Raw genomic sequence first — 14,204 nt, forward strand, 5'->3', positions numbered from 1 at the left:
GCCGCGCTTCCCAGCGAGGCCGCCGGCGCGGCGGAGGGCTGTGCTCGCCCGGGTCTCCGGTGTTGCAGACACCCCGCGCCCGCGCGGCCCCATCCGGTGAGTACGCGGGCCCGGGTGCTGGGCGCGCCTCCCCCGCCGCTCGGTCCAGCCGCAGCCGAGCCCTGCCAGCCCGGCTGCCTCCTCGTCCCCGCCCGCGAGCGAGGAAGCCGCCGCGACCCCCCGGCCCCCAAGTACCCCCGCGCCTCTCCTCGGGTCCCCAGGGTGGCATGCAGCGAGGCAGGGTAAAGTGTCAAGGAGGGGGACGGACGTACCAGCCCTTCTGCGAAGAGGCAGCGGAGACTCGTAGGTGGAAGGCTCCAGCTGAGGAACCCTCAAACTCCGGGGCTCCGAGGGGGTAAGGGACGTCGCCAGGACAGACCTTGAACTTCCCTCGCTTGACTAATTCCTGGGATGGGAACACCTTAAGAAGCCCCACGGACTGTTTGTTAATTAATTTAACAGGTTGCAGTTCAGGGGTGTCCTCCTTAAAAACAAAAAACCCAAAAAGAAAACTTGACTGTTTACTAACTTTATCGTGACTAAATAAAGCTATTTGTCGATTCCTATTTTTGAAAATGCCATAGGCCCACAAGTGTGTTAGACCCATGTGGTAACACTTGGGCTGCCATTATTCATTCTACCCTCTGTGGAACAATGAACTCTGTGTGTGTGAGAGAGATGGTAGTAAACATCACATGCTTTATTAGTATTTATGTGTCTAATGAACAAAAGAAAGAGTATGTTGAATACACGTGTTTACCCCTAGTTATAAATGATATATTGTTTGAAATCCATAGAAGGACTTGTAGGAAGAAAAAAGTTCTTCCAATTTATTGAATTTAAAGAGTAGTAGAATCTCTGTGTAAAAACTATTTTTGTTGTAAAGTATTGAATTTTTTGCCATGCCGCACTTTCTAACACCCCCTACCCCCTCAATCTGAGTAGTTTAAAAGTAATTATGGATTTTGAAATTTTGACTCGGATATTTATCCCCACCCCCATTCCACCTCCATCTGATCCTTTGCTCAGAAAACAATACTTGTCTGTTTTATTTAACTTGCTCCTTTAAACTGCCAATCATATAAAAAATAATTTCAGATATGAATGAAATTTTATTTTATTCATTCACTGTTACTTTGGTGTGTGTTTAGATTCTTTACCATAAACAGATATCACTGAAAAGGAGGTCTAAACATTTGTAAAGAATTCATTGGTGAATATTTTTTCAACTTTATAACATGAAAGGGCTCATAAAGACTTGCCATTTTGATGAAAAGTTAACTAATATCTTGGTTAGGAGAGAACTCCAGACCTAACTTTACTTCAGTTTCTCTGTTTTAAAAACTTGCCTGGTTTAATATTTTGTTATTCCAAAGACTGCAGGTTAAGAACAAGAGAAGAAAATCACTTAAAAGTTGAAATAATGTGAAGAGAAAGTCTGGGAAGTGATTTATGGATGCGATCCTCTAATTTAGCAAGGGTATCACAAATACCATCCTGGTATCTATGCAAAGCCACTTATGGTGGTTTCATTGATTGACTTAAAAGGTTGCTTTTTATTTAAAAGGCTGTGTGGTCTCTTGTATTGGACTAAAAGCAAGAAGTTCCAACTTTATTTCTGTTATTATTGTTATTTGTATTTTTAAAACCTGTATTAAGCATTCACATATGTAAAATGCTGTATGTCATCTCCTCATGCCTGCCTTTTCACCTAACATTTCAAGATAATATACCAAGACTTATCCTTACCTCAGGGCTCGTGCAGGCAAATATATATTTCGTCTTTCCATCTTTCTGCCATTTCTCCTCTTATGGACTTGAATCTCCCATTAGCCAGAGTCTGTTCTCTCTGGAATGGAAACTTCAGTGTTTTTTTTTTTTTTTTTCTTACCCAGAGCTGGTCTGTTATCCAACCATGATGCATACATTTTTTTACATTTATTAATTCATCAGCAAATATTTGTTGAGTGCCTACTAGGTGCAAGTCATCACCTAGTACTTAACTGCTTCCTTGTGCTCCTACTGCCTTCCCACTGGAACTTTATTCTGTATTTTATACTTCTCAGTGTAGGGAACATAGTGGTTTTTTAAAGAGTATTGACTTTGGGGTCATACAGAGGTATTTCTGCTGTTTCTTCCAGCTGGCAGCTGCATGACCTTGGGCAGATTATAACCTTTCCGAGTTTCTGTTTTTTCCTTGGTAAATCCAAAGGGTTGGTATAAGGACTAATTGAGATACGAATGAAAAGCGCTTGCCCGACCCATAAAAAGCACTAAAAAATGTTAATTTTTATTGTGTTGTCCATGTTTGCTTCGATGGTGTTCATCTCAGGAAATGGCAGTTCCATTCTGGCTTTTGCCAGGCCATGTCCACATCCAATCCATCATGTAACTCTTTTTTTCTTTCTTTTTAAAAATTTTTTGTTTATTCATTTGAGAGAGAGAGAGAGCACACAAGCAGGGGAGCAGTAGGCAGAGGGAGAAGCAGGATCCCTGTGGAGCAGAGAGCCTGACCTGGGGCTCCATCCCAGGACCCTGGGATCATGACCTGAGCGGAAGGTGGACGCTTAACTGACTGAGCCACCCAGGTACCCCTCAGCTCTTCCTCTGCCTAGAAGTTCATACATTTCCAACCATCAGACAGAGCGGCCCCTCTGACTTGTAAGCCACACGTGCCATGCTCCTGCTTCCCATCTCACAGGGGGTGAAAGCCCCCATGTACACGATGAGCCTTAGGGCCGGATCCTGACAGGCCGCAGCACAATGGGATGCTCCCTTGCAGACCTCTTCTCCTTTCATACGCCCCTGCACCCACCCCTATCCAGTCACAATAGTTTCTTTGCTATTCCTTAAATGCACTAATCACGCACTCAGCCCAGGTCTTTGCAATTTTTTGTTCTCTGTATCTGGATCACTGTTTTCTAGATATCTGCCTGCCTCCCTCCCTTCTTTCAGGTTTCTGTTCAAATGTCCCCTTATTGTGGGGCCTCCTCCAAATTCTCTCCCTCCTGACATTCCCTAGTATCTTTCTCCATCAACTTACACTTTTCTAAAATATTATGTATGCGGGTTTTTTTTTTTTTCCTGTTTAATGTCTCTTTCCCTCAATGAGATGGTAAGATGCAAACAGGGGTGTTGTCTGTTAGTAACCCTCAGGCGTAGGCCGGTACCTGGCACAAATAAGCAATTGGTAAATATTGAGCAAATGAATGATGAATGTTATCATGGAATTAACAAATCTGGACTTCATCACTTTCTAAATATGAATTTGGATAGGTAGCTTAAGCTTTCTAAGCCTTATTTTCAATATTTGTAAAATAAGGACAACATTCATCCTTTACCTTGTACAGTTGTATTAAAAATCCTTTAATACTGAGAATAACATTTAAAATCACTCAGTAAATGTAATGTATGGTTGATATTACTTTCCTGCTCATTTTTAATGGGAATGACCATGACTCACTTGTATTTTAAATGGCCTTCGTGTTAGGAAGTACCTGGAAGTGAGCAGGCACTTTAGAAATGAAATCTCCTCCCGTCTTCAGTACAGTGCTCTGAGAGAAGTACTTTTATTGGGATTTTACTAGTGAAGAAATGGAATCTCAGAGAGTTAGGGCTTTGCCCAAGATCGCAGGGCTGGTAAGTCAAAGTCAGGTAGAACTGGACCATATTCCTTCCACTACACTAGGCTGCCTTCTGAGAAACAGATGTTCCTGATTCCTTTGAATCATTCTAATCTCATTCTAATGGTGTGATTTTGCCCACTAAAAACATGAAGAGGTAAAACGTGGTATAAATCTAGGTGGCTATCTTTATTTATCTTTTAAGGAAATAATACTAAACAGTTTAAAGCTGTGTCTGCCCTTTGACCTTCAATTTTAAAAGCAGTTATCTGGGGCACCTGGGTGGCTCAGTCAGTTAAGCGTTGGCCTTCTGCTCAGGTCATGATCCCAGGGTCCTGGGATCAAGCCCCTAATCAGGCTTCCTGCTCAGTAGGGGGTCTGCTTCTTTCTGTCTGTCTCTCCCTCTGCCCCTCCCCACTGCTCATTCTCTCTCTCTCTCAAATAAAATCTTAAAAAAAAAAATTAAAAGTGATTATCCTAGGGAGTGAATGAAACGATTGTAAAAAGTGTTCTGTGAATTGTAAAGAACTTTCTGTAGAGTGTATAATACTGTACTAGAGCCAGGTATTGAAGAAAATAGCCTTTAACTTTGTCTTGTTGCTAATACAACCAAGAACAGCCCAAAGTACAGCTGTACGTGTCACAAAGTGCATCCCACAAAAAGTAAAGTACAGGAAGAATTAAAAATTCTTTTCCAAGAAATGGGATTCAAGATGCTTAAACTAAAGTCCACACTCTTGGCATAATCATCTTTTTTTTTTTTTTTTTTAAAGATTTTATTTATTTATTCGACAGAGATAGAGACAGCCAGCGAGAGAGGGAACACAAGCAGGGGGAGTGGGAGAGGAAGAAGCAGGCATGAAGAGCCTGATGTGGGGCTCGATCCCATAACGCCGGGATCACGCCCTGAGCCGAAGGCAGACGCTTAACCGCTGTGCCACCCAGGCGCCCCTTGGCATAATCATCTTTAAAAAAGCCCTTTAAATAAGAGCTAGGAGAGGTTACAGGTAAATTTTCAGACATAAATACTAAGGAGCTTCAAAAAATTGGGAGAGATTCTTTTTCTATCTTAGGATAGCACTGCGCAGTGGAAATGATCTGTTCATGGTACCTCGTTCGGTCTTACTAGATGTTGAGCATTCCGTGTGTCCTGCTTGGCTAGTGATAGTGTCTTTTGCGTAGCATGTTAGTCCATCAGGGACTTTTCCTGATGGAAAAAAAAATCTTTCTACCGTCACCATTCCTAGGCTATGTGAGCTACAGCCCCCGGGGATGGGTATTTCAGAGTATTCACGAAGATCACAAGGGACTTGAAATTGCTTCGAAGGAAATCCATACGTTTTTAAAAATGTAGGTGATAGACTCCATCTTGATCTACTTGTCATTATGTGAGAACTGTTGCCTGAGCCAGGGTCCCTGCTGAGAAAAATGGAATTCAGCCTCCTGAAAGCCTTCAGTGTTTTCCTGCATTTGTAAAGGCCTCATAAGTAATGAAGGCAGGGTAGTCAGCTTCAGTCAAATTATTACAGCACTTATGAGGACGTCTGTGTTGCCCGAGTCTAGCACCTGATGACCTTTTACTTAAACTGTTGAAGTTGCCTATAAACTTGTTTCCTCACGTTCATTATGCCTCAGACCAATTTTTCACTTTCTAACCTGATGGAGAAATCTTTCCCAAACTCTGCTCCAATCGGTTGTATCACTCTTCAGTTCTGAAACTTTTCATTCTCTATTCAGTAAAATACAGAACAACACTTTCGTATAATCTTCCCTGAATTGGCCCCAAATTTTGCTTACCTCTCGCAAGATACCTCAAGCTCTCTGTGTTCTAGCCACCCAGCACTACAAATGCACCTTTCTACCAGAAAGCCTCTCCTCTGTCTTTGCTCAGTGTCCTCCCAACTGGAGTATCCTTACCTCTTCCCCCTTGTTCCTTTGTTTTCCTCTTCATTCTGAGCCTTTTATATCAGCTGACATGCAAGACTTGCAGTAAAATGCGTGGGATTCCTAATATCTACTATAAATATTAGTCCATCTAGAGTTAGAAACCATGACTGATGGCCTATGGGTTATCAGAGAGTGTGTAAAGTTCCAGCCTATTGTTACCACCTTCTTCAATCACTGCTATAATGTGGAAAAGCAGAAGCTTCCAAGATACTGGTAGTGACATCTACCTAATGATGTCATTACTTACAAGAGGGTACTGAATGGGTGGCTTAATCTAGCTCTCAGAGATGTAGGGCTCTCTGTTGGCATAGTTGGAAAATCACAGAATGAACCTTAGTGATGCATTGCTTAGGAACAATCAGATCAACTCAACTACTTACCCCGATGTTCAGAGAAGAAGAACAAAACTCAAGCAATCCTGTTGTCACATGACCAGTTCTTTCTGATCATGCTTGCAAGGTCCGCTGGAATAGTATTAGACTCATTCATCCTCAAGCACGGTGAATCTTTTACATCAGACAGCTTTATTATCAGGACCTTTAACCGATGTGTAACAGCAAGATTTTGGAATGCGTCTTTACGTGGAAGGCGTGGTGTAGTGTGTTAAAGCCACGTGGCTTGGATTTGAATCCTGTCTGTGGCACAGACTCATTTTGTTATTTGGTACAAGTTACTAAGCCCTGGATCTCAGTTTCAAAATTTGTAAAATAAGAGTATTTCCTTCATTGGGCTGCTATGAAATTTACTACAATTCGAAAAGCTCATGAGCCTAGTGTCTGGTATGTGGTAAATAATAGATGTTAGCCCTAGCGATAATGGTGATAATGCAGAACATGTGCTAAAATGATGTGTCGTTGGGTGGGAGCACATTGCAGCTGCTGGCGGAATCAGCGTGGCGGTCTTGGGGTCCCAGTGCTTTTCTCCTTTCCTCTGTTAGTGGAAGCTAATGGTGGGTTGCTCTGCCCTCTCATCTCGCCTGAATAATGAGGAGGCTTTTCTTTCTGAGAGTACCACTCACCGCGTCCAGTAGATGTTCACTGATTGCTGTCCTTGAGCCTGGCCCTGTGCTGTGGCCCGGAAAGTGAACAGCCCTTCCCTGAGCACCTTCTGAACTGTGAAGGAGACACATGCATAAACCGATTATTTTACTATCATACACTAAGAGCTAAGAGACATCACATTTATTTAAGATAAAAGCTCAGCTATGGTGGCAGAACTGAATTTAAAAAAATTAAGAGTTTGCAGACTGTGTCCACTGTGTAGCATTGTCCATTTGAACAATCTCAGTCCTGGATTATTAACATGAACGTCACTGACGGCTCTTACTGCTTCATGTGAACCACAGAGGTGAACAGTTTTGGTGCTCTGGATACCTGGTACCTATGGCTGAGATGACTGGGCAGGCTTTGGGTGACTTTGTGGATGAAATCGGGAAGTGGGGATAAGTAGAAGTTTTATTCAAGTTATTATGTAGGTTTTGAAATTTGAGACCCCCCTGGAAGATTCCACTTCAGCTTTGGCATATGAAGCAAGAATAAATTTCAGCCATGTGTGGCATAAAATAGACCAATAAATCAGCTGTTATCTAAGTCACTGAATCTGTTTGTAGAAATAAAGGATAAGCTACAAGCCTGATGGGAAAGGTTTTATTGGAAGAAACACTTCCAGTTTGTGGTGTATGAGCGAGATCAAGGGCTAGGAATGAGTTTGGATTCAAATACTGGTTCTTCCATACCAGATACATGAATTGAATAAGCAGCAGCTCTGTTTGGTTCCATGTCACATGGGGATGATGGTAGCGTTCATGGCATTCCTGTGGGAATTCAGATCTGTGCAAGGGCGGGATTGTTGCTCAACACTATAGTTGTCTCTCTTGAAAAATATAAATACTGAAGAGGAACAGTTGTCTCCAAAATTTTTTGAATGTTCTAATTCAGTTTGGGCATGTGGACATTACATAGCCCACAAAATAAGATTGTATAGTTAAAAATAACAACAATAAAATAAGCATATGCTAACCCTCCACAAAGCATTTATTAAAAAAAAAAACAGTCAAGGTCATATGTATTCAATGTTCTAAATCCTGACGCCTTGCCTGTGTGTGGGTGGGGGGAAGGAAGGCAGTAGGGCAACTGTGCCAGAATTCCCCACTGGTAAGAGAAGCAACACGGAAACCTGTTAACTTTTTTTTTTAGTGGAAGAGAGAGAGGTTGCATGCATGTGTCGGGAGGAGGGCAGAGGGAGAGGAAGAGGGAGGGAGAGAATCTTAAGTGGACTCTGGGCTGGCCATGCATCCCAACCAGGGGTGGGGGAGGTGGGAGGGGGCTTGATCTCATCACTCTGAGATGTTGACCTGAGCCTAAATCAAGAGTCAGGCATGTAACCACCCAGGCACCCTGAAACCTGTTAACTTCTTAAATGATACTCCCATCCTGTTCTGATGGGCATCTAGAAATGAGTCTTTGCTTCAAGACTCATTGGCCTTGAGGTGACTTCCACGTATTGTCTTGTGGTAGCGGGCTTTAGACATTTCTGAAAACGTTGTGTGAAACCCAATTGACAGCCCATTCTGGCATCCTCGCATACCGAATATCCTGAAAATGCAGGATGCTCGTTTTTGTTCTTCACCACTTTGCTGTCTTTGGTGTGAGAACCAACTACTTGTGCACTGGGTGATGAACCTCACATTAGGATAACAATCTTTCTAGAGTCACCATTCCTAGGCTATGTGAGCTACAGCCCCCGGGGACGGGTGTTTCAGAGTATTCACAACGATCACAAGGGACTTGAAATTGCTTAGAAGGTTTATGAATCCAAGGCACAGCGACTCTTCGTTTTGCTGGGTTACGCTGTCAGTCCTTTTGTATGTTTCCATTGCTTTTCTAAAATAGTGAAGACAAGACTTCCTTAACTTAGATTGTGTGTTTAATTGATATTCGTCACCCTAGACTATTGGACAGGGACTTGGGAGCCTTGGAGCCCATTCTCTCAGGTCCTCCATTGACTTAGAGTTACTTCAGGCTTGTGGCTTGATCTTTGTGCTTTCAGCTATGTGTAAAATGAGAATATTTACCAATGGGAAATTTATCAGTTTCCCAAAATGCTTGGGATTTGTGAAGGGTTTTTTCACTTACGTATTTCTTCCCTGGGCTATAGAAATATACACTGTAGAAGTAATATAATCATCTCTAGAGAAGAATATGTCTGCAGAAAGCAGTCAAAGGATGATATCCCTGGGGCTGGGCCCTGGGTCTGACTTCTAAGGCAGGGAAAATTCCTGGAGTTGCCTGGGCTGCCTGACTTCAGAGGCTCAGATGAGAGCTCTCCTGCTGGCTGACTTTAGGCAAGTTACATAATCTGTGTGAGCTTCAGTTCCCTCCCTGTAAAATGAAATGATGGGAATGATAATGATAGTATTTCAGAGGGTTGTTATGGTAAAAATGAGATAATGATTCATGTAGACATCCAACACAGAGCCTGGTTGTCACATGCTGTAGGTTTTGTAAGGGCCCTCCCCCCCTCCCAGTTCTAACCAAATTGAGAAAGAAGAAAAAAGAATTGGCAGATTTCAGTGCAATTACCACCTTTATTGTTATTTTTTTAATCCTCAGCTTTTATTCAGCTTTGTGGCTGCAAACAAAGAGATATAGCTTCATCTGAGTACCAAATGGGTTCACCGAAACTGAATGTCAGGATTAGATAGACTTAGTAACAACCAGTCACAGCGTTGGTGGACCTAATGCAGGCTTGTGTTCTTGAAAGGAAGGCTGGCTCCCAAAGAGGAGAGAGGAGCTGAGCAAGACTTTGGAGGTAGGGTCTGCACATCAGTGTTTTAAAAAAGCTCTAGGGGCGCCTGGGTGGCACAGTGGTTAAGCGTCCGCCTTCGGCTCAGGGCGTGATCCCGGCATTATGGGATCGAGCCCCACATCAGGCTCCTCTGCTATGAGCCTGCTTCTTCCTCTCCCACTCCCCCTGCCTGTGTTCCCTCTCTCGCTGGCTGTCTCTATCTCTGTCGAATAAATAAATAAAATCTTTAAAAAAAAAAAAAGCTCTGAACTCTCAATGCACATCCAGGCTAGGACCCACAGCTGGAAGCATATGGTGTATTTGCAATGCCTCTGTGCCCTTCCAAATGCCTAGACTGAAAATTCTTCCCTTCTTCACTGGGGAAAAAAAAATTCCTCCTGATCCTTCAGCCCTGAACTTGGGTATGTACTTCTCTGTGAAATCTTCCCCTTTTTCCTCACTTCGCCCAAGCAGAATTGTCCAATCATTTCTGCGTGTAACTACTGTATCATAGACTTAGCTATTTCCTGAAACTTATTCTATGTTGAGGTATTTGACAACTAGACTATGGACATTTATATAAACGTCCATACACAATGCACAGAAAATGGTCTGAGAATATATCCACCAAGTTATGAAGGGATCCTGACTCTGAGGAGAAGGATATGGGCAGAGAAGGATGTTTATTTTGTGTTGATATGGGCTCTGTTTACTCCTACATTGCTTTCATTTTGAAGTGACTTTGTATTATGATTATAGCCTATAAATAGTCATTTAAAAGAGGAAAAGTATTGTGTTGTTTTTTTGCTCTGCATTTCGTCCGGAGGGGACCTCTACAGGTCATCTCAGTCATTACCCCAATTTTGGACAGTGTTTTGCCTTCTCATTTTCCTTCTGCCCCTGCTCTTTTGTTCTCCTTCTACCCCCGATCCGTATGGTCAGAGGTGTGATTGGATGGCGGCGAAGGGACAGTATTTACTTTCCTCGATCTCAGACTTGTCTTGGTGCCCTAGGTAGGTGCAGGTAACATCTTCTTAAAATACCTCTTCCTTGAGCTGTTATAAATCTGAACAGATAATAGGAAGAGGAAGACGATTTGTTATCCTGCTCTAACCTGTATCTGTATCTTTGCTTCTACAGGTCAACAACGGAATTGAAGTTTTGAAGGATGGGTAAAGACTTTCGTTATTATTTCCAGCACCCCTGGTCTCGCATGATTGTGGCTTACTTGGTGATCTTCTTTAACTTCTTAATATTTGCGGAGGACCCAGTTTCTCATAGCCAAACAGAAGCCAATGTTATTGTTGTTGGAAACTGTTTTTCATTTGTTACAAATAAATACCCTAGAGGAGTTGGCTGGAGGATTCTGAAGGTGCTTCTATGGCTACTGGCCATTCTCATAGGACTGATAGCCGGCAAATTTCTGTTCCATCAACGTTTGTTTGGTAAGTACCCATGAAATGTAATGTTGGTAATTATTGAATTCTGTTCTTCAAGATAGAGCTCTGTTATTTCTAAGTGCCAATTTAGGGTGCATTTTAGTTTGCCCTCCAGCCTTCATTTGCGATGCACTGCTGAAGCTAGGTTCTTCCGTTGGTCTCTGTTCAAGGGTGTGCTTTTCTATGGCCTAAGGAAAATTAGAGTGAGGTAAAATTAGTTCTAAACTTGTTTTCAAAAAATGGCTTTAGAGCTAAAATTAATGTGTGTTTAATCTTATTTAGAGAAGACATGAAAACAGCTCTTTCCCCATAAACAGTACCTATGTATAGTTATCATAAAGAGTTTGCCTTCATGTCACACCATATTTTCATCAAAGTAACTTCACCATGGCTCATATATTGAACTATATGAATATATATTGCTCATTCTGGGAATTAGAGTGGTAATTATAACTTTTTACCTTGTTTTTTTTGAACATTGGCTTTAGGATGTTTATTTTGAGGCCATTCAGCCACAGAGCAATTAGTCCAGAATCCCTTGGTGGTATGCAATAGACAAAGACGCTATTAGTTTAAGCTAAAAAAAAAAAGTAATTTACTAGAAGGATACTGGGATATTTCACAGAGACCAAGGATAGAATTCCTTTTGATAATTGGGATAAATGGGACCAGGGCTTGAATTCTATCAGGATTTTCTTTGTCCCAACTTCTCTAACATATCTGTCTTATTCTCTGTTCACACTGAAGATCAGTTTACATCTACTCAGGGAGACTGACTTGACTCTCTTGGTCCCCAAGTTTAGACTCTTGGAAAAGAGACTGATGTTAACCCAGGTTGCGTGTGTTTTCCTCCTTTTGCCTAATTGGCCTGGTTTGGTAAACTTCTGGTTTTGGCCAGGAGATGGGTGATATTTATCCAACAAATATTCATTTATCACTTATTATCACTTATTATATGCCAACTATTCTAGAGAATGAATCAAAAAAGCAGGGTCTATGCCTTCATAACAACTTACATCCTGCAGGAGGGAGAAAGACACTGAACAAATTAACATATAATATGCAAAGAAGTGGTAAGTGCTGGAGGGGGGAAGGCGAGAAAGATAGTTTTAAATGCTGCTGGGCCAATTAGAAAGAGAACTTCGTAATAAAACATTGAATTTAGTAATTACAAGATCATAGTGTGGGTATTTTCAATCTAGAATAAAACATTGAATTTAGTAATTACAAGATCATAGTGTGGGTATTTTCAATCTAGAAGCTTGGTTAGAAACAGATGGCAATGGTTTAAGAAAAAAACAAATTAAAAACATAGATATACACATGTAGTATTACTTATATATTCTTCTCAATCTCTATTCAAACTATGGTCATCTGTTTCTACTATATAAATTTATAAAATGTACATATTTTATATTTATTATATATGTACATAGTTTCAAGAAGTTTGGTGAGGAAATGAAAGGAAATAAAATAAAATGGAAAAATAAAATAAAATAAAAATGGAAGAAGAACCAAGGAAAGATTTTGTTGCTGTTTTTGGTGGTGGTGGTGCTGGTGTTGCGGAGTGAGGTTAATTGATTTGCTTGTCATTTTGGGGGAAAGAGCTAGATTGTAATGAAGATAAAGACATTGAAGGAGAGCATCTCTGAAGGCTTCTCTCCTTTATTTATGACTTAGGACACAGGTAGAAATAATGGCCTTAGTGTGGACAGGAAGGGGAGAGACCAAAGTTTCTCAGAAATTGTCATGAGAGAGACAAAGGTTTATATTCTAACAGGTACATTGGAGTGGAGGAGTAGAGAGGTAAGTGGTGATCTGATGATCTGTATTTCACTGTGAAGAAGGAAGAGCTAAAGATAAATGTGGAGCGATTGGATGATGCAAGGGGTTTAAGAAAGTGGCTGAGGTTTGGAACAGTGACCCTAGGGAGTGTAGATGCTAGCTGACTAGGGACAAACAAAAGTGTTGCTGATGATCACCGAGGGCTGTTGGGGTTAGCCACTATAAACTGGAATGACATCAGTCTGAACTGCTAAGCAGTTTTCTTTATAAGAGCTCAGTCACCTGGAACAGAATTCGAGAGTGATTCATCTGGGTGGGGACTGCTCAGGCTTGCTGTATTGGAAACAAAGGATGGAAAATAGAGAGTTCTAATAAAAAAGTTATTGTTTTGATTAACAGGGGATCTGGCTGGGCATGGAAAGAAGGTAAGGAAGATTGATGGTCTGGGAGGAGCGGGCCAGGACCAAAAGACTGGGTGAAACTGCACAGGTGAAATGGAAGTAAGAGAAGGGAAAGGATTTATGGATGTGGTGAGATGCCATGTTCTAATGAAGGACAGCCATTCCTTAGTGGTGATTCCCAACTACGGTGTGGCCTTTATGAGTGCCCAAGTAATGTGCAGAGACAGGTCATGACAGAGAGGGTATCTAGGAACTGGGTGTTAGGCCATCCACCAAACACTGAACAATAATGGAGTTGTGCATGACATTCATAAGGATGGAAGAGGTTAAGGGTGGGGGGTGGGTGGGAGAGGGTCATTTTCCAAAATTGGTTCAGGAGTGCTGGCAGACAAAATACTAGATGTCTGTTACAAGCAATGACTGGATGTGTTTGTGGTCCATTCAGGAAATTTGCTCAGTGTAGAAAGATAAGGCAAACTTAGACAAAATATCCAGTTTGGAGAAGAGTTATCTACTTATATTGAGATTGAGAATCATGTGGTCAAGGTCATGATATTAATAATAAGGGCAGATCATTTGGTTCTGTAATTTCTACATTTTGCTAAGTTATTCTATGATAAGATCTTATGTTTTATACTAAAATCACATTTCATTAATGGCTTACTTCTTAATCTCCTGTTGGTATAAATAGTTCAGCCCTGAAAAAAATCACTCTGGATTTCAAGTGGTATGTTGAATACAAATTATTTTGAGATAGTGCAAAAGTGTGTCCTGTTTTTTATTTTTTTGCTTACTATAGGAAAGATTCTATAATATAGTTAGCTTTATCACTTCTATTTGGTAATTTCCTTTTTTTTTCTTACTAAAAATCTATGAAATTATACGGGGTATTAGAGAAGGAATGATAACCTTTTGCAAATCTTGGTGATAAGTAGAAAGATAACCGGATTCCTAATTGAATTTTCTAATGAACTCCAAACTTGTCTTTTCCTTCTATCCCTCTTCATCTCCCTTCATGGCCATTATGTCTTCCTGCATTCACAAGATGATAATCATTTGCTCCTAATAGTTCCGTCCTTCTCCAGTTAATCTGGATTTTGCTACTGGAATACTTTTTCTACATGGCTACATGGCTCCTATTACCTGCAAAATGAAATCTAAACTCCTTTGATTGATATCCATAG

The 14,204-nt window shown here is 41.2% G+C and overlaps 1 protein-coding gene across 6 annotated transcripts in view; it reads left to right on the forward strand.

Annotated features, from left to right (window-relative positions):
* TMEM117 (transmembrane protein 117) overlaps positions 1-14,204 on the forward strand; it is a 484,559-nt gene continuing 470,355 nt past the window's right edge. For 4 of the 6 annotated variants that reach the window (XM_034644989.1, XM_034644994.1, XM_034644993.1 and 1 more), the window contains exons 1-2: positions 1-96; positions 10,536-10,840. In XM_034644989.1, the coding sequence (XP_034500880.1) occupies positions 10,564-10,840 (277 nt within the window). In that variant the 5' untranslated portion in view covers positions 1-96; positions 10,536-10,563. Of the gene's footprint in view, positions 97-116; positions 395-10,535; positions 10,841-14,204 lie in introns of those variants that run through there. The other 2 variants (XM_034644990.1, XM_034644991.1) reach the window with 2 other exon arrangements.

Source organism: Ailuropoda melanoleuca, chromosome 16 (assembly GCF_002007445.2).
Source record: "Ailuropoda melanoleuca isolate Jingjing chromosome 16, ASM200744v2, whole genome shotgun sequence".
Classification (NCBI taxonomy): Eukaryota; Metazoa; Chordata; class Mammalia; order Carnivora; family Ursidae; genus Ailuropoda; species Ailuropoda melanoleuca.